This window comes from Lacerta agilis, chromosome 10 (genome assembly GCF_009819535.1).
Source record: "Lacerta agilis isolate rLacAgi1 chromosome 10, rLacAgi1.pri, whole genome shotgun sequence".
Taxonomy (NCBI): Eukaryota; Metazoa; Chordata; class Lepidosauria; order Squamata; family Lacertidae; genus Lacerta; species Lacerta agilis.
Genome location: NC_046321.1, coordinates 20079779 through 20100590, shown reverse-complemented (window position 1 = coordinate 20100590; position 20812 = coordinate 20079779). Strand labels below are relative to the sequence as shown.

At 46.2% G+C, this 20812-nt stretch overlaps 1 protein-coding gene across 2 annotated transcripts in view; it reads left to right on the top strand.

Moving 5' to 3' along the window:
* The window catches only part of CREB3L2 (cAMP responsive element binding protein 3 like 2), a 72064-nt gene that overhangs the window by 38064 nt on the left and 13188 nt on the right, over positions 1-20812 (top strand). The window contains exons 2-6 of one of the 2 annotated variants that reach the window (XM_033162020.1): positions 3443-3659; positions 13499-13668; positions 15145-15232; positions 17455-17636; positions 19166-19312. In XM_033162020.1, coding sequence (XP_033017911.1) covers positions 3443-3659; positions 13499-13668; positions 15145-15232; positions 17455-17636; positions 19166-19312 — 804 coding nt within the window. Of the gene's footprint in view, positions 1-3442; positions 3660-13495; positions 13669-15144; positions 15233-17454; positions 17637-19165; positions 19313-20812 lie in introns of both variants that reach the window. The other variant, XM_033162019.1, reaches the window with a different exon arrangement.

Here is a 20812-nt window from a genome sequence, read left to right as displayed (position 1 = left end):
TTGGGGAAAATATTTCCTTGATAATGTGGTGGATCCAGAATACTGTCACGGGCCCCAGATTTTCAGATAGCCAGGTGGAAAGAAATCAAATTAAAACAGGTGGGAATTGAGGACATCCCCATCCCTATTATGATGGTGACCTGCCACCCTTCCAACATTAAGAGTTAGATCTGTAAGCAGGCTAGAAAACCTAGCAAAGGGTATTCCCAAAGGGATTTAGTTCCACCCAGGCGTGACTTGAAGCTTAAGTTTTGCATGATTCATGAATTTCTACCATGCACACCCCTCCCATGACCTCAGCCCTTTTGGGAAGAAGGTGGGTGGAGCCTGGAATCTCACCAAAATGAAATGGATAGTGGGTGACATTAGCTAGCTAGTTAGCTATGTAGGGGACGAAAGCCTGCTAGAACACACGCTCTGTGTGAATGTAGATACCATTATGAATGGCATGTCCAGTTGGTAAAAAAAATGTTTGAATGTAAAACAGAACAACAACGCCCAAACCATGGTTTGGCAATCAAAAGTCAGCAACCTGCTACAAGGTCTGGGATGGGGGAAAGTGCAGGGTTCTGGCAGCAACAGACTTTGGCTTGGCTACCAAGGCCAACAGAAAATTGTGGACTCCTGACCCCATCAGTCTAACCCAGCAGGTAGGACATTCACCCAGCACTTGAGCACATGGATTGTTGACTGAAGCATGGACATGATGGGTGGTGCGCCCAAATTTAAGACTTGTGTGCGAGTTGCAGACCCAGATGGGGAGTTGCTGGTAAATACTTGGGCCTCTGTGACCCTAGGGTGCTGGTGCTGAACGTGACAGAGCCAGTAGGAGGTAAGAGGGGCATCTGAAGCAGGTGGGTCTGGTCCATAGCTGTCAACTTTTCGCTTTTCTTGCGAGGAATCCTATACGGAATAAGGGAATTTCCCTTAAAAAAGGGAAAAGTTGACAGCTGTGGTCTGGTCTAGACATTGCCTACCTCAATGTGCTGCTGCTGACACCCTAACTTAGTGGGCTACAGGCATGAAGGCCTACAAATGTATTTCAGTTCATAATAGACTGGCGCTGTCTAAAAATAATAGAATAGTTATTTGCCAAAAAAAAGCTTGGGTCCTCTGCCTTGATAGTTTTATAGTTTTATCCTAAAATAACAGCAGATAAACTGGTTTTATTGCAAAGAACAAGGCGGTTACTGATTGTGATCTGTGTTCTTTGTAGCTCTACAAATAACTAGGCATTCGTTTTAAGACATTTTAACAAGTGGGACCTGTAGCATTTGTTATTCCAACTCAGCCATTCAGTCTGGATTCAGCTGGTTTTTTCACTCCCAATATTATTTTCTACTTATGCAAATCTTTTAGTCCTCCCAACAAGCCTGTGGATACCTCCTCTTGTGCATGGATGGTGGTCGAAACAAAATAGAAAATTCTTTTCAGTAGCACCTTAGTGACCAACTGTGTTTGTTCTTGGTATGAGCTTTCGTGTGCATGCACACTTCTTTAGATACACTGAAACAGAAGTCACCAGATCCTTAAATATAGAGAGGGAGTGGGGAGGGGTATTACTAAGAAGGGTTGTGGGAATGGGAATGGATGGTGGTGTTTAAGTTAGGTAAGGGAGAACGGAGGACACTCTTTATTATTTAGGATATGACGCTTAGTACCTAAATAGGGTAAGGTAGGTCAGGTTCTGGTTTGTCCTCCGCTTCGCAGTGCCAGGCAGACATCCTCTTGCTGCTGGTATTGCGTCAGCTTAACTTTTGTTGCTACACGTCTTACTTACAGGGTGCTCTGAGCTGCCTTGGGGATTTCATGCAGAGGAGTTGAGAGTTAACTGAAGTGTGGGCCTTGGCCTCTCCTACAGGGGTTCTTGCAATCAGGCATAAATAGCCTCTTATGCCAGCGGCAGACTCCATGAAAGGAATGTTTTGTCTGGAAGGCGTGGTATGTGGCCGGACAGACTGAGCTGCTGCTGGAGGCTCCAGCTGGGGCATGGCCAAGTTTCAAAACCTTGGTTCCCTCCTCCCCTTCTTCATATTGAAGTTCCAAGGATCAAAATTCCATTTTTCCTGCATTATTATAAGCTTCAGCACATCAGCGGGGACAGGCATGTGGGTGGCAAAACCTGATAATGACTTAAATAAAAGAAAACGCTCCCACTCTTTGAGGAACATCATCTGTCCTTTTCTGTGCACGTTGAACTGGTACATGTCTGGTGCAGTGTAACCCCCAGCGTGCATTTATTTGGCTGGCAGAATTCACATTTCCTTTATTTTCCTAGGTTCCTGGTTCTTTCCTCCCCTCCTTTTCCCAAGTACAGGTTGGTACAACTACATTAGGATTGTCGGAGTTGGCAGTTTCAATTCAGAGTGACCTGGACTTTAAACTCTGGCTTGAGGTCATCAAGACCTTCATACTGGGGCATCAAACTGACACTGGAGTTTGCTTAGTGCCTCAATGACAAGTTCAAGCTGGAAACTGCTGCATTTACCATGTTCTTAGGCTGTGTACACATCATACAATTAAAGCACATGGCTTCCTCAAGTAAACCGTGGGGAATGGTAGTTCACCCCTTGCAGAAGCAAAATGCATTAACAAACTACAGTTCCCAGGAGTCTTTTGTAGAAGTCGCATGCTTTCAATGTCTGGTGTGTTTACAGCCTGAAATGGTTTTTAAAATAACTTGCATCTAGCTAGCTTGTTGCCTGGTTTTAGTTGGATGTTTTTCCTCTCTGGGACACTGTAAAAGGTGTTCACTGAAATGCAGGGTGTGTATCCTGGATTGTCCCCATTAGCAATGTCTCCTGATGCTAATGTGCTCATTGGTTACCCTGCTTGTATTTGCACCAACAGGTCCTGCATATGTACGATAGCCCTAAATCAGGGGTGGCCAACTTCCAAGAGACTGCGATCTACTCACAGAGTTAAAAACTGGCAGTGATCTACCCCCTTTTTGGGGGTTCAGGTCAAAGTTGTTGAGTTAGCTTTTTTTTAGGAAGGAGGAAGGCCCATTTTGGGGGGGGTTCGGGTCAAAGTTGTTGAGTTTTTTTAGGGTGGAGGTAAAATGTTGAGCTTTTTTTTAGGAGAGCAACAGTTGTTCAGCTTCTTTGGGGGGAGCCAATGATCTACCAGTGATCTATCTCAGACGTCCAGTGATCTACCGGTAGATCACGATCTACCTGTTGGACATGCCTGCCCTAAATGAATGACACTGACACTGATGGATGACTGTTGTTAGGATTCCAACTGTCCAAGAACCACAAACGAAATTGCTAGCCAGGATTTGGCACTGAACGACTGTAGGGCCCCAAATGGTCAAAAGACTTTGATGCTTATCACTTTATTTGTTTGCCAGTGTTTGTTATTTTGGTGAATGCCTTTATGTCACAATGAAAGGACATCCTCAGTATTCTTGTTTCCCTTTCTTTCTCTCTCTCTCTCGCAGCATTTCACTGAACTCCTCGATGAGTTTTCCCAGGACGTTTTGGGGCAGCTCTTGAACGACCCCTTTCTGTCGGACAAAGATGAGATAATGGAAGTGGAGCTGTCACCTGCTTCTCCCGCTCCCCTCATCCAAGCAGAGCACAGCTACTCTCTTTGTGGTGACTCGCGGCCACAGTCCCCGCTAACCCACATTTCAGCCGATGATAACTTCAGTGAAGGTATGGGTTAATGAGTTTTGGACTTCAAAAAAAGGAGTTTTTACAGTCTGGGATATTCTAGTGGTTGTGTTTCCATGGGAGCTGATTTTTCAGATGATCTTCTTTGAATTTTCTGAATGGCTAGGAAATACCTGAAAAGGGGCTCCTTTCCCTGCCTTCCTAAGATATGGTGTACTCTAGGTGTCTCTTTGTCAAGGCTAATAATAGAATCTTCCATTTGAGTTGGTTGTTTTCATGTGTGAGATTGACCAAGAGAACTGAGTTTGGCCTTTGTAAGTAATCGTTTTGAGGTGCTGCCTGCCTCTGGAGATCTGATGTGGAGTTGATTATCAACTGGAGTGTTTACGCTCTACTTCCACCTCTTCTCAACCTGTATATTTGTAAATAATTTCAAATACACGCAGGTCCCTCTTTTCAAACACAATGTGCTCCCAGGAAATTGATTGTTAGGCAAACTTTCGCATCATTGCATGATGGTTTCCATTATTTCCTAAGGGGACATTTTTCATCCATGCTTTCTGCCTGAAACTTCTGCAGCCAATTTGCAAAAGCCAAAATAGGGAAATGTCAGAGCTCTCCTGCTCCCTGATTTTCAGTTCTCTCTCTTTCCCTCCATGCTTTCAGCCAGAAATGTCTGCCGTTGACCAGCAAAACACAAACAAGTAAGGAAGTGAGCAAACTCTGGCTGTTCAGATATCTAAATCAGCCACTTGTGTAACAAGGTAAAGGTAAAGGGACCCCTGACCATTAGGTCCAGTCGTGTCCGACTCTGGGGTTGCGGCACTCATTTCGCGTTACTGGCCGAGGGAGCAAGCGTACAGCTTCCAGGTCATGTGGCCAGCATGACTAAGCCGCTTCTGGTGAACCAGAGCAGCACACGGAAATGCTGTTTACCTTCCCGCTGGAGCTGTACCTATTTATCTACTTGCACTTTGACGTGCTTTCGAACTGATAGGTGGGCAGGAGCTGGGACCAAGCAATGGGAGCTCACCCCATAACAAGGTTTGGGTATAATTCTTTGTGTTCCAAGAGCGAGCATTCCTATAGCAGGATCTGCCAAAAAAACAAAACAAAACAATTCTCGTGACTTCCTTCTAAAGGAAACTAAACCCAGGTAAGCACTGTGATCCCAGAACTTCTCCCTGATCAAAGAAGTAGGGTGAAGGAGGTTGATGGTAGAGTTGAGAAACTTCTTCTAGAATTGTGCATTTTGGAGACTAGAATGTTAGGCTAGGTGGCTCTTTTGACCATGCATGAGTCCTGCATATATGGTTTTTCTGCCCTACTGCCAAATGATTTTTCACAGAGGAGTTCCATGTTTCCTATCCTTGAATATGGTTTAACCCAGATGTCCCCAGCCCCCCAATTGCCTTGGACAACTGTGCTGTGCTGACTGTGGCTGATGAGAGTGGTAGTTCAAAACATCTGGAGGGAACTAGGTTAGGGAAGGCTCACTGAATGCATATTGAATTGGTGAGCATTTGTGTGTGTGTTTGCTGTGTAGGTGTCCCAGTCTCCTCTGAAAGGTGGCTTGCAAAATAAGGCAGAGTGAAGGTGTGCAAATTCAAACTCAATGAAGTTCAGGTGCAAGTTCGTTTTTAACATCTGAGAGGATACTGCAATGGAATCTGCCCAGGTGCATTTTGAGAGTCACAAATTAAAAAGGCAGAAGGGAAGGGATGAGCTAGATAGGGAGGAATATGAAATATTACAGGAAAGGAGACTGAGCAGAATTTGCAGGTGGTCTCCTGCAGTTTCGTGGCCCTTGTCAACTCCTGTGAATTAGTACACAAGTGTGAAAACCAGCCGTATGTGCTGCTAAGAACCATCTCAGAGCAGCTTTATATAACAGTAACTGTCAGCTGTCATACTTGCCAGAATTCCAAGTGGTAATTCACGACTTTTATTTTGTTTCTTGGATGATCAAGTACATGTAATATCTATATCCAACACATTTCTAACATAAGGATTATTTTAAGTGACATGAAAATTAAGCCTGAACACTGAAGGGTGCAAACTGCAACTATCACAATTCTTTTTATATACTGTACCTCTTTCAGGCAGCCATGTCTTGAATACCACATACAGCTCTAGCTGTATTTGAAAATGGTATCATAGGTCTCAGTGGCATAGCGTGGGTTGCAGCACCCAGAGCAAGAGCAAGAAACCCAGCCAGATGGGCAGGGTATAAATAATAAATTTATTATTATTATTATTATTATTATTATTATTATTATTATTATTATTATTATTATTAAGTGTCCTCATAACCACCCACTGATAGGCTGCAACGAAGGGTCAACAGCTCAGCGACCTACCCAAGTGGTAGCCATGGTGCCCTGTGAGCGTGGAGCATGGCGAAGAGAGGGATGGGGGGAGGGTGTCAGGAGTGGGTATCTTTCTAAATCCTGAGCAGAGGGCACCCTTGCAACTGGCCATCACCCAAATCCACTCCTTAGTCTGCCAACGCGAGCATGGGGAGATTTTCGGGGGGGGCTCCTTATTTTTTATTTAGTATTAATATTTTCGTGGCAAGAATACACAGAGGAATTATACCAGAAAGATATGGAGGTCTCATACACCCCAGGAAATGTGGTTGCTGACCTTGAGCCAGACATCCTGGAGAGTGAAGTCAAATGGGCCTTAGAAAGCCTTGCTAACAACAAGGCCAGTGGAAGTGATGATATTCCAGCTGAACTATTTAAAATTTTAAAAGAGGATGCTGTTAAGGTGCTGCACTCAATATGCCAGCAAGTTTGGAAAACTCAGCAGTGGCCAGAGGATTGGAGAAGATCAGTCTACATCCCAATCCCAAAGAAGGGCAGTGCCAAAGAATGCTCCAACTACCGCACAATTGCACTCATTTCACACGCTAGCAAGGTTATGCTTAAAATTCTACAAGGCAGGCTTAAGCAGTATGTGGACCGAGAACTCCCAGAAGTGCAAGCTGGATTTCGAAGAGGCAGAGGAACCAGAGACCAAATTGCAAACATGCGCTGGATTATGGAGAAAGCCAGAGAGTTCCAGAAAAACATCTACTCCTGCTTCATTGATTATGCAAAAGCATTTGACTGTGTCGACCACAGCAAACTATGGCAAGTTCTTAAAGAAATGGGAGTGCCGGATCACCTCATTTGCCTCCTGAGAAATCTCTATGTGGGACAAGAAGCTACAGTTAGAACTGGATATGGAACAACTGATTGGTTCAAAATTGGGAAAGGAGTACGACAAGGCTGTATATTGTCTCCCTGCTTATTTAACTTATATGCAGAATACATCATGCGAAAGGCTGGACTGGATAAATCCCCAACTGGAATTAAGATTGCCGGAAAAAATATCAACAACCTCAGATATGCTGATGATACTACCTTGATGGCAGAAAGTGAGGAAGAATTGAAGAACCTTTTAATGAGGGTGAAAGAAGAGAGCGCAAAATATGGTCTGAAGCTCAACATCAAAAAAACTAAGATCATGGCCACTGGTCCCATCACCTCCTGGCAAATAGAAGGGGAAGAAATGGAGGCAGTGAGAGATTTCACTTTCTTGGGTTCCATGATCACTGCAGATGGTGACAGCAGTCACGAAATCAGAAGACGCCTGCTTCTTGGGAGAAAAGCAATGACAAACCTAGACAGCATCTTAAAAAGCAAAGACATCACCTTGCCGACAAAAGTCCGTATAGTTAAAGCTATGGTTTTCCCAGTAGTAATGTACGGAAGTGAGAGCTGGACCATAAAGAAGGCTGATCGCCGTAGAATTGATGCTTTTGAATTATGGTGCTGGAGGAGACTCTTGAGAGTCCCGTGGACTGCAAGAAGATCAAACCTATCCATTCTCAAAGAAATCAGCCCTGAGTACTCACTAGAAGGACAGATCCTGAAGTTGAGGCTCCAGTACTTTGGCCACCTCATGAGAAGAGAAGAATCCCTAGAAAAGACCCTGATGTTGGGAAAGATGGAGGGCACAAGGAGAAGGGGACGACAGAGGATGAGATGGTTGGACAGTGTTCTTGAAGCTACTAACATGAGTTTGGCCAAACTGCGAGAGGCAGTGAAGGATAGGCGTGCCTGGCGTACTCTGGTCCATGGGGTCACGAAGAGTCGGACACGACTGAACGACTGAACACACACACATTAATATTTTCATTTTTCTCTCTCTTTTGAAATTTTTGTACCCCTAAGAATTTTGCACCCAGGGCAACCGCCCCTGTGGTCATGCCGCTGGTAGATCTAGACCAGGGGTTGGCAAGGCTTACCGGGCATGGACCACATCACTCCCGCAAAGATCCCCCATGGGCCAGACCAGCGCAGCGTGACACCGAAAATCACGTTTGCGTATGTCTGCAGCGCCGGAAATCAGTTATGCTCATGCCCAGATGCTGAAAATCGTGCCTGCGCAGACGCTATTTTCGTTACCTAGGCATGCGCAGAAGCAATTTCCAGAGCCGCGGAAGAGAGTCCCTGCACTGCGTTGGTTTAGCGCAGCACGTGGGGACTCGCTAAGCAGGCAGCTCGGTTCGGGGGTGACTCGTGGGCTACTTAAACGGCCTCCGTGGGCCACTTCCTGCCCATGGGCCTTAGGTTGTCGACCCCTGACCTAGACAAAGATCAAGACAATGGAAGCTGACATGATCAAGGGCCTGGAGCATCTTTCTGTCAAGGAAATACTTGCAAGGAGGCTTCTTAAGTTTAGGGGATGATTACTTGGATGGCAAGGATGGAGGTGGTGAGAGGAGGTGATGACTGTCTCGGGCCCCAGCCTGTCTAGCATGTGAAACTGGTGGGGTCAATGTTGAATGTAGCAGACAGGCAGGATCATGTGAGGTAGAATGAGGATGTTCTTCAGACATATTATTCCCCTTACCCATTCAGGTCATGAATGGGGAAACCTCTGGGTTGTGTCCAGCTTCTGGCTCCCATCAGCCCCAGCCAGGAAAGCCCATTGGTCAGGGGTGATGGGAGTTGTAGTCTAACCACAGCTGGAGGACCTCAGGTTCCCAACTTCTAGTTTAGGGCTTTATAGGTAAGAAAGGTTTGTACAGTCGTACCTTGGAAGTCGAGTGGGGGGGTAACTTTTTGACTAAATTGTTACTATTAATGATTGCCCACCCTTCACCCTAAGGTCAGGAGTGTGTTACAACAACAGCAGTCATGGCCTGAACACTGGAATTCTGGGCTGCATCAATAGGAGTATAGCATCTAGATCAAGGGAAGTAATAGTACCACTGTATTCCGCTCTGGTCAGACCTCACCTGGAATTCTGTGTCCAGTTCTGGGCACCACAGTTCAAGAAGGATACTGACAAGCTGGAACGTGTCCAGAGGAGGGCAACCAAAATGGTCAAAGGCCTGGAAACGATGCCTTATGAGGAACGGCTTAGGGAGTTGGGTATGTTTAGCCTGGAGAAGAGAAGGTTAAGGGGTGATATGATAGCCATGTGCAAATATATAAAAGGATGTCATATAGAGGAGGGAGAAAGGTTAGGAAGAACTTCCTGACAGTGAGAGCTGTTCGGCAGTGGAATTTGCTACCAAGGAGTGTGGTGGAGTCTCCTTCTTTGGAGGTCTTTAAGCGGAGGCTTGACAGCCATCTGTCAGGAATGCTTTGATGGTGTTTCCTGCTTGGCAGGGGGTTGGACTGGATGGCCCTTGTGGTCCCTTCCAACTCTATGATTCTATGATAATGAACTTGATCTTACCTTCCGAAACAGAATAACATTTACCGTGCAGATCCGGAGTAATTTCTGGTTCACTTTATATAGTTGCCTTTTAACTTGGTGTGCTTTTAATTACGCAGCCATCAGTTACCATTTCCGTGTGGCTTTCTTCTGGGAGTGTGAAGCAGGCATTCCCAGCATCCTTTTCTCCCCCCACCAAAAAAAATAATAATAAATGTCTTGCAATGAGTCATACATCTGGTGACTCATCAAACACTCACTTTACCGCTCCAAGCGATGATGCCTACATAGAACTCCTGCAGAGAATGGAGGTGGATAAGAGCTTAAGAAGTGGCATGCAAATGCCCCCCCCCTACTCGCCCCCAGAATCCACCTCATATTTTTCCTCTTTCTTCCCCATGTGGATTCAGTTCCCTCTAAAGGGCAAAAGGTTCCCTTTAAAAAAAAAAAAGTATAATTGAAAATTGAATCTGGTTCCTATGGCAACAGAGTCACATTTGATTCCCCCCCCCATAGAGAAGTTAGATTGCTTTAAATAAATGATAGTCACACTTTTGTCACTAGGAAGCCCCCCAAGATGCACCAATATGAGGATTGCGTTTTTGCCCTCAAGGGTATGCAATTTTTTTTTTAGATGGAGGAATGCATGAGTTTGAAGGGACCTCAGGGGTCATCTAGTCCAACCCCCAGCAATGCAGGAATCTCAGCTAAAGCACCCATGACAAATGCCACTTGTGGGCATTTTATGAACACGTGTCATTCATAAATGATGCTAGGTGCTTTGAGTATTGTACCTGGGGATTTTTTTTTAAATCAGAATAACTAATGTTTTGAAGTGGCCCTGGCTTGTGGGCCAGCTGTTTTACATTTTTGGTTTTAAGTTGAAATAGATTACAGCCTGATGAAACTAATAATGTATTAAAATAGCCTGGGGTGGTTTGTTTTTTTAAATGTCTGTGGCTGGCATCAAAAAATGTTGGCATCAGGCAGCAACATTTTTATTTTCCCAGGCTTTTAAACAGATCATTATTTTAATCAAATTGTTGCACTCCATGCTAAATCAGGATCATTTCACCCATGCACTTGAGCTCCACCTTCCTTCCCCTCTCCGTTTAATCATTCCACGCTGCCTTTCTGGAATAAGGTTCCAGTGTTTGGTTGCTGCACAGTGCTGCCTTTGTCAGGAGCTAGCCAGCAGCTTGTCTTTCATTATCTGTGGTGGTAGCTGGAGCAGAAGGAAAGGAGAGGGTGCGTGGGTGGGTGGGAAAGAAACCCCTGCCTCTGGACAACCGCTCAAAGAAACTATTTATAGAAAAATGCAGCCTCTCACCTGGCAGAACAGAGGGGCGAGGCTAGCATGGCAGAAGCGGCACAAAGGCATTTTTGTCTGCTTTGGCATGTTGAGTGAAGATGCTGCATGGTATGGCACAGGGAGGCCTCAAACACTGTAACCGGCACAGTAATATTATCATTAATTTCATTTCCGAATAGCTTCCTGTGAAGCCTCTTGAAGCAATGCAATAAAAGCAGCTGCCTATACAAATACAAAAACGATTGCATGTATAAAAACAATTCCAAACAGATTCAGATGCTAGCGGGGATTAAAAAAAGTCTCATCTTGGAAGGCTTGTCCCTGAAAATGAAAAATCTCCAAACAGGCACCAAAACACAACAAAGACTGTGCGTGGCAGGAGTGTAATGGGAAGAAGTTCCAAAGGGTAGGTGCCACCACACTCAAGCCCGGTTCTGACATCGTGCAGGACGGACCTCCTCATTGGATGGTATCTTGAGTTTGTCATCTTCTGTGTGGAATGCCGCGAGCGTTTGGGTCTGTAAGGTGCATGTTTTTAATATATCAACATCTGTGGTTGAAAGGAGGAGCTCAGGTGAGTCAGAGCTGGTCCAATGCGTGATGCTGAAGGCAGAGGACATAAGCAGCATCCTTACCCATGACTTCAAATGGGGGGAAATCCACCAGGACCTTTTTCTTCATAAGCAGTTAAAGCAGGATTCTTGCATAGCTCTCATTTAAGCAGGGCTTGTACAGAAGAAAGGAATGGACTCCCCCCCCCCCCGGTTTTGTTTTGTTTTGTTTTTAGACCAGGTAACATCTGCCCAAGATGCCCACCTTGCCCTGTAGCTAGCTCTGTGGAAAAAAGGCCTATGCCTATGACCCTGAAGAGCTGTTGAGCTCAGATTTATTGGAATCATTGGATCATAGAGGTGGAAGGTGCTCCCAAGGGTCTAGTCCACCCTGCAATGCAGGAATATTAATGGTCCGTATTGCCAATGTAAGCCAACTCTTTAGCAAAGCGTCATGAGCACGTATCCTGAGCGAAGGAACAGTTGTCGCTTAACCTGCCTCTTGTGGACAGGGCTCCCTTTGCGGTATGCATGAGGGGAGGGGAAGGAAGTTATAGGAAAGAATAAATGTTTCTTGCATCCTCTGTCTTGCACATAAACTTCCAAGGACGAGCAAGACTCTTAACACGGAGTCTTGGAGCACCATGTTTATTGAATATAGAATTAAACACCTGCTGCCTGCTGCTGCTTACGTGGTAACAAGGTGTTCCTTTCTAAACTAATTTGCACACACTTGATTTATATTGCATTGGGGGGGCATTAAAGACTGGTATTCCTTTGGAAAACTAAAGGTACAGCATTGCAGAAATGCAAAGTCAGGTTATAAAGCAAGATATGGACTTCATACTTAGGAATCTGGAAGCCGTCTTTGGAAGGATGTACGGAGGAACAACATGCATATATCAAAGGAAATATAGCTAACTTATTAAAGAGTGTACCATATGTCAGTTTGTTACAGTACAATCGGCTCTTCAGGGGAGTGTGTGTGTGTTTGTGTGTGTGTGTGTGTGTTTGCGCACCAAGAATCTCTTGAGCATAGATTCTATATATAAAAATTATGGTTACCATTCATTATACAGTTATTCTTCTTGGCAGAGCTTGGATTACTGTTTTGAAGTGTTTAATTACAGGATGTATACATATTTATTTTTGCTCGTAATCTTTTTGGCCTGGCCTATCGTTATTCAAATTACATCTTCCCTTGCCAGCAGGGGAGGTTAAGATTACACCACAAAGTAATTACTAGCATCAGGCCCGACGCAGTCCCTCCCTCCCTCCTTCCTTCCTTTCTTGTTGCTGCTCATTTTGAAGGCCCCCGGAGCAGCAGGCCGCAGGGCTCTTCGCTCTTGATTTTCACTCTTCTGCCTTCATGGCCAAAGTGCGTGGCAATTGCAATAAGTATCTCCCGGAGCCGAGATCTTCTACGAATCTCATTTCTGCTAAAGAGGCATTGTTGGCAAAGATAACAACATGCCTACTGCCTCCGATGCAGCTTCTGGGTGATACGTTTTGGCAAAAAGCCATGGTGGGGGGTCAGGGTTCCGGCGGCTGCTCACCTTGATAGACCGAAAGGCTTCCAGAATGCCTTGAGCCGAGAGAATCTATGGTGGCTGAGGAGGCTGCAGCCTTCCCAGATGTTGCCAGACCACAACTCCCATCATCCCCGATGGTTGTCCACTCTGGGTGGGTCTGGCGGGAGCTGGATTCCAACAACCTACAGAATGCCACAGGTTTCCCAACCTGGCATTATCCCAGTGATCACTGGTAACGTTAAGCTCTGTTGGTGTGAGGACCTCGGTTTCCAGAGAGCAAAGCGGGTCTTGCCTTTTGGAAGTGGCTTCTGCTCAGAACTTGGGAGCTGATGCAAAGAAGGCACGATGCCAGCGGCAGCCGGGTTCTGCTGGCATGTGCGTGCTCTTGCGCGGACCCCCGGCTGCTTTGTCTAATGGCTTGTTTAGTCTTGTTCGCGGCTTCTGCTTGCAGCGTTCAGTAATTACCTCATTTTCTGTCCTCCGCCAATCCACCTTCACCCCAGGGCTATGCTCAGGCTACCGTTTAAAGCCCCAGGTTTCTGTACGAAGTAATAGCCTGGAAGGGGAGGGTAGAAAGGCTTTGCTTAATGAGTTAAATGCTTTCTCTCCAGGCTTCCTGTCCTTGGCTGGGGTTTGCTTTTGTGAGCTTCTTTCTCCCCTTTCATTTCTGCGAAAGTCTGCCGGTTCCGACTGCTGGTTCTTAATATATGCCTGTGCCTTTCTCTCTCTCTCTCTTCTCCCCCCGCCCCTCAATCCCTTTTCCAGCTGACTTGGAAAATGACAACTGGTGTCTGGGCTCAGAGTTGTCTTCAGCAACCATCAAGGCAGAACCTACCACGGGAGATGCACCAGGCCTTGCTCCCTCAGTCAGCCTCACCGCCACATCCAGCCCCGCGAGTCTGGAGGTCGAAGAGCCTCAGATGCAAGACGATTGCATGGTACTGTTTTGGGTTACTTCCCTTCATGGCGGCTTAACTGGCTTGACACAGATGATGTCGTCGGCTAATCAGGTGTAATGTAGTGGTTAGAGTGTTGGACCAGGGCCCTGGAAACTTGGGTTCAAATCCCCACTGGTCCAGTCATCTCTCAGCCCTACCTCGCAGGGTTATTGTCATAATAAAATGGGGAGGGGGTGAACCCTATGTACTACCTTGAGTGCCTCAAAGTGAAGGTGGGATATAAATGATGGGGGGGGGAATGGGAGCATTCAGAAGTGGAAACCTGCTTGTTTTAGGCAGTGGTTCACTTTTCTATACAAACGGTTGCCTGCTTTGCTGCATGGGGGGACGGGACACTTGGTTTCATAGAGTGTGACACTGCCCTTGCTTAGTTCTCCAACTCATCTGAGTTGGTCGGAGAAGTATTATTCATTACCTATTAGATTTATATATTGCCCTTCATCACGAGATCTCAGTGTGGTTAGCAGGATAAAAATATGGCGGTACCTCCGTATAAGTCCGCCCCGTCCAGCGTCCCATTTCGGTGGACGTCCGTGGCAAACCCGGAAGTACCGGAACGAGTTACTTCCGGGTTTACCGCTCGCGTATGCACAGAAGGCACTTTGTCGAGCGTGCTTTTCGTCGAGCGTGCGTCCAGGGCTCCGGAACGGATCCTGGACTCCAAACGTACCACTGCGCAAGGTAAAAGCACCAGTAAGTAGTTAAAAACAACAAAACAATACCGCCACACACACAAACGCATTTAAAAGGCTGTAGAATATTAATCAGCCTTAGGAAACAGACAAACAAACAAAAAAATAGAAATGCAAAATACAAATTAACCCCTCCCCCATTGAACAACACCCCCCAAGTTAAAACCCTATCCCCATTAAAACCATAAGTTTAGCACAAGGGGGGTGCCCTTTGGTATGGCCCCTTCGGTGGTAACCCCATTGGGGCAGCCCCACCCCCAAGGCAGGCAGGCTTTATAGAGCTGCCCCAGCAACTGGTACATGCCTAGCTTGGGCAGCAGATGCCCCTGCCACAGTCCTTTCCATGGTAGGTTGGCCATGTAGGCAAGTAGAAATGCACTACCGCATTAAGAGGGTGTGGACCTGCATATAATTTGCATGCCCGAATTTGTATATATTTTGCAGAGGCAAATTGATAAAGCATTGCTATAATTTAAGTAGAAACACAATCCGCCTCTCCATGGTGAGGAAGACTGTAACCAGGCGGCCTGCGTGAATGCTCAGTCTGCTTTTCCTGATGCAACCTCCAGGCTCCTGCTGCTCCCCTTTCGTAAGGTTCCTTAAAGCAGAGTTTAAAGGTCTGTTTTCTGTAAAATGGGATGCACGGCTGCCTCGTTCTATGGTGATTGTCTTGCTTGTCTGGATTAACAAATGATGAAACTGGGAAGGAGGTAGGTTCTCTCCTGAAAGTCTGACGTCTCTTTCAACCCTTTTGTCTTTTTAGACCAAGCCGCTGAGTCACAAAGCTTTCCCAGAGATCAAACTGGAGCCGCATGAAGTGGACCAGTTCCTGAACCTTTCTTCCAAGGAAGGTTTGTTCTGTACCACTGATTTCTCTCCACATGATGGGCAGCAAGGGAGAAGAGGCTTGGGCCCCCAGCTGTTGTTGGACTACAACTCCTATCATTCCAGTGGTCAGGGATGATGGGAACTGTGGTCCAAAAACAGCTGGAAACCCAAGTTTGGGAAACCCTGCTTCATCTAAAATGGAACCTATGGTCCTCCAGATGTTGCTGGACTCCAGGTCCCATGACCCCCAATCATTGCCTTGGACTGATGATATCTGGTGTCCAGCAACATCTGGAGGGCCATACATCTCCCATCCCTGTCCAAAGAAATGTGTTTGCTTTATAACTTACCATGCGTGCATTGGGAAGCCACAGCTGGAAAGACACTATCATGGTATAGATAAGCGCTCCCCGCCTGGCTGGGGTGGATGGGGGTTGCAGTCAAAGTATCTTGAAGGAACCAGGTTGGGGAACACTGTCCTAGGGACTGAAGCTGTGGGTGTCAAGGAACAGTGCTGTCTCTAGGTTTTGGGGTGCCATTGACAAGAAGCTTGCAGTGCTCCCCCCTCACCTGCTCCACGTCACTGTCCCCACTGCCATTTCACCTGCTTTCTCCCTCTTTGGGCCCAATCTGCATAGCAGTAGAGTGTACAGCAAGTAGAACATGTTGCTCCTCTTCCTCCTCCTGCCACTGCTCACCTACATAAAGAACACACCTAAGCAGGCAGCCACAAAAGAGCCAGGAGCCAGGGGTGAAACGAAAGGATGGGAGGCGGAGTTTCCATATACCGAAGCTCTTTTGTTGGGGTCAGAACCAGAAGGGGCCATTCCCGGATTCTGACGACGCTTGATACAGACATGAACTTATTAGCTCTGCATTGTACATAGTTTGCACAATAAAACTCTTAAAGGAAACTTGGAGTTTTGCCTGCTTACTCATGAGCAACGAACAGAGGACCTTACAATACCTGTTGTGCGTGAGGAGAAAAGGGCCACATTCTGATATTTATTCACAGCAGGGGTGGGGAAACAAGCATTCCCCCACATCAGCCCCAACCAGGCTCCCCTTTTCCTGGAGTACTGGATAGCTGTCAGCCTCATAAACTATAATTTTGAGGTTTTTTAAATACTTTGGTTTTTGTTTTTGTTTTTTGTTAAGTGCCATGTGTTATCTGCTGTAGGAGGAATGAAGAGTTCTCAAGACAGCTTTGTTGGTTGGTTGGTTGGTTTTAAAATACAGTGGAACCTCGGGTTACAGACTCCGCTAACCCAGAAATAGTACCCCGGGTTAAGAACTTTGCTTCAGGATGAGAATAGAAATCACGCGGCAGCAGCCGGAGGCCCCATTAGCTAAAGTGGTACCTCAGCTTAAGAACAGTTTCAGGTTAAGAACAGACCTCCATAACGTATTAAGTTCTTAACCCGAGGTACCACTGTAATGGAGAATCTAGGGCTGTATGGGGCTCATCAACTTGGGAAGGTAGCCCATCTAGGAGGAGAAAAACTCTGACCCTAAACCTCTGCTGCCTTGTGGAATATCCGCAGGAGAAGAAAGGGCTAAGGAGTAAATCCTACACAAAACTGGAGTGGAGATTCTAAGACGGTTGGATGGTGCCTGTACGCCTCCTTCTGCCAAGCTGGTGCCAAATGTATTGCTCTACTTTCTTTGGGACCACATCAGCAAGGCCAAGAGGGAGGTCCTGTCCTGTCCTGTCATCTGGGCAGCCCAGGACCTCCATATATACTGTTCCGGCTTGTGCCCCAGAGAGGTCACTTAAGTGCTGCTAACAGAGTGGTTTGACTTCCACCCCTGGAGGCACACTGCATTGTCTCTCGACAGACAGATGCCAACAAAGATATACTGATCTTAGACATAGCAGCCTCCGGTTTCCTCATTGGCCTGACTTGAAGAAAGATACTGTGCTTTGTTAAAACTGCCATTTCCTGTGATCTGCAAACCTGTAAACTGTGGTTGAAGCAAAGCTTTCAGCCTAGGCTCTGATCTTATTTTGTAAGCAGTGCTTCAGTCCTAACTTCCTGGTTCTGATGCCATGGGAACTGTGATTTAATAAGCCAAGCATGTGAGGGGAGGGGAGGGAATAGCACAAGGCTTTTTTTGGGGGGTGTCATCATCTTGAGAAGGTTGAATCTGAGCTGGTCCACCATTTTTTCTAATGCTCTAAGACACACTTTCTGTTTCTCTCTCTCTCTCCCTTGCTCCTTTCCCCATCTTCTGTCTCTCACAGCAATGGACACCCTGCACATGCCTCCAACCCCTCCCAGCAGCCACGGAAGTGACTCAGAGGGCGGCCAGAGCCCAACCAGGTCCCTCCCACCATCAAGTCCCAAACAGTTACAAGCCACGGCTAAAGTGACCTCGCACACGGCTTCCACGCTCACCAATTCCCCTCTCTTAACGGCACCACATGTAGGGGACAATTCTCTCTCTCTCTCAGTGAATGCCATGTGTTTGATTCGCTATATTTTACTGTCATCACTCTGACTGCATATATTACAATGGAAATCTCGTTCAAAACTCAAAATTCCTCCTGTTCCAAGAACAAGGTTTGTTTGTTTTAGCAGATTAAGGCTAGTTCTCTAATTGATACCAGGTATCACTGGAGGGTGCAAAAGTCCCGGCACCAAGTGACCACTAGCACATGAAAAATTGGGCCTGGAAATTGACACCTGACGTGTTGCAGAAAGGTGAAAATGGGCTTCTTATTTGCAAAGAAAATTGTGGCTCTGCAGCTCAATTTGTCTCTCTGCTTGCCCTGTACTGAGTCAGGCCATTGGTCTTTACAGCTTTGTATTGTCTACACCAGGGTTTCCCAAACTTGGGTCTCCAGCTTGGTTTTGGACTACAATTCCCATCAGCCATGACCCTGTGAGCTAGGGATGACAGTAGTTGTACAAACTTGGAGACCCGAGTTCGGGAAACCCTGGTCTGCACTGGCTGACTTGCAACAGCTCTCCGGGATCTCAGACAGGAAAATTTCCCAGCCCTAGCTGAAGACACAGGGGATTGAAATGTAAATGAGATACTCTTCAACTGAGCTCCCTTATTTAAGACAGTCTTTGCATTTGGGTACTTCTGTTCAGAAATGAAACTTCAGCACACCTGAATCGAGGGATTGAAAACGTTTCCTTCCACATGTTTTTGGACTCCCAACTCCTACCAACCCCAACCTGTGTGGCCAGTGGTCAGAGGTGGTGGGAGTTACGAGTTCAGCAACCTTACCTGGAAGGTGAGTGTAGACTCTTAGGCCACAATGGTCCCCACCTTTTTACAGGATAGCTGGAAAGAAAAACAGGGTTTGTGGATGCAGTTCTGTCTAAACCGTCAGTCCTGGATATGTTGGCATGGGAAAGTGTCTGTTCAAGAGGCTGGGCAGTCGATGATGAACGCAACAGCAGAATCTCTCCTAAACAGTAGAGGGGATCTGTAGAACCCAAAGAGCTGGAAGGAAAGAACCAGCAAAGCAAGCCTAGTGGTTTCCAGTGGGTCCATATTATTATTATTATTATTATTATTGTTGTTGTTGTTGTTGTTATTGTTATTGTTATTGTTATTGTTATTGTTATTGTTATTAATGTACAGAGTTAGAAAGAAACTTCAAAGGTAATCTAGTCCAGTTGACAATGGTGCAGGAGACCCCACATTTCAGCACCTGTAACAGGTGGTTTTCAAGGCTCTGCTTAGTATATTACACATAGCGAAATGGATGTTTTAGAGCAGCAGCCTTTAGAGCAACACACCTTTGGAAAATAGATCCCCTTTTCAGTGTTTTCTGAAGCTCTTTCATTGCATATTGCCAGCACTTGAGTTCACTGTTATGAATACAATTGCGACAGAAGCCTTTGATCTGAGAATGCAGTTCCTGTCAATATTTAAGAACCTTATTTTCCTCCCCCTTCCCCCTTCACTCTAATCCACTGTCTTTGTCTTTGCCGTAGAAATTGCAGGGCACAGGTCCCCTGATCCTGACAGAGGAGGAGAAGAGGACCCTGATCGCAGAGGGGTATCCTATCCCTACCAAACTGCCCCTAACAAAAGCGGAAGAAAAAGCACTGAAGAAGATCCGCAGGAAAATAAAAAACAAGGTATGAGTTGCTATTGAACAACTAGGACTTATATTCAGTGTTGCAGGGGATTTTTTTTGTCGGAGGAGGAGGGATGTTGGAGGGAGGACTTGGGCAAGATGCTCCTGGTGTGCCACCTTCTCTGGGCAAGTCTGCTACTGTTGAGACGGCACCAATTTTCTTGCTGCCTTTCTCTGGACCCAGTCCATGTGGCTGCCCAGAAGGTGAGGCTGCTGTTCTGTCTTGCTCCTGCCATTGCTTGCTCACTCCGAGGTCAAGTGAGCAGACAGCAGGGAGGAGGAGGAGGAGGAGGAGGAGGAGGACCAGCAGGCTCCAAGTCCTGGCAGACTTTCTTTCTCTGAGCCTGTGGGGTTGGCCAAGTGCCAGATAATGTTGGCCCTGTTTTGTTTATCATACCAAGGAACTCTGTTATCACCTTCGGAGTGTTTGTTCAGGGTATTTGTTACACTATTTTCCCACGGCAAAATCTGCCCACTGCAATGCCTATATAGAACAAAACACGATAAAGCAGAACAACATTTCAGGGCAATCTGCTAGCATTATGAAAGACACGTCTGCAAAATTTTAACAGGGGCGCCGTGAGATTTTTAAAGGCTCATAGAACAGCATTTCAATAGGCCAAGCAAAATAACTCCTGCTGATCAGCTCTGTGTTACATCAAGATGGAGCGATCTGCTAATCATTCATACTAAGGCCTAACAATAGAAATAGAAAAAAAAACCCAAATAGCAGCAAATATGGTCTTATCTTATCCAAAACTAATCTTGTTCTTGGTCCCGAGGCCACCATCCTCCCAGACTGGGTGGAAGGGGCCAGAAAGAGTCGGGAGCCAGGTCTTTCAGAAATTCATAGCTAGATGCTATGCCAAGATGGGGAGACTGTGTCTGCCATATGTTTCTGGACTACAGCTCCCATCATTCTTGACCATTGGCTATACTGGCTGGGGCTGATGGGAGTTGGAGTACCACCATAGGCTTCCAATCCCTGTCTTATATGCTATCGCAGTGCTGTGATGGTTCTTTGTTCGAGATGGCTAAATGGTGACTTTGTAAGTTTGTCTGGTCCATGATAGCTTTCATGACACATCCTTGGAAATCCTTGCACCAATAAGAGCCTAAGATGAGCCTGCTAGATCAGGCCAGAGGCCCATCCAGGCCAATATCCTGTTCTCACTGTGGCCAATCAGATGACTGTGGGAAGTACGCAAGATGGACAGGAGCAGAACAACACTCTCCCCACCTGCAATTCTCACCAACTGGTATTGAGAGGTATAATGCCTCTGGCAGTGGAGATGGAACATAGCTGTTGCTGATAGCCTTTCCCTCCGCAAATCTGTCTTCTTTTAAATCCATCCAAGTTGGTGGCCATCCCTGCGTCCTGTGGGAGCAGGTTCCATGTTTTAACAATGTGCTGCATGAAGTGTCTTTCGTTTATCTCTCCTGAATCTTCCAGAATTCAGCTTCAGGTGGAACACATTAGTTGAGTACCCCCCCCCTCACT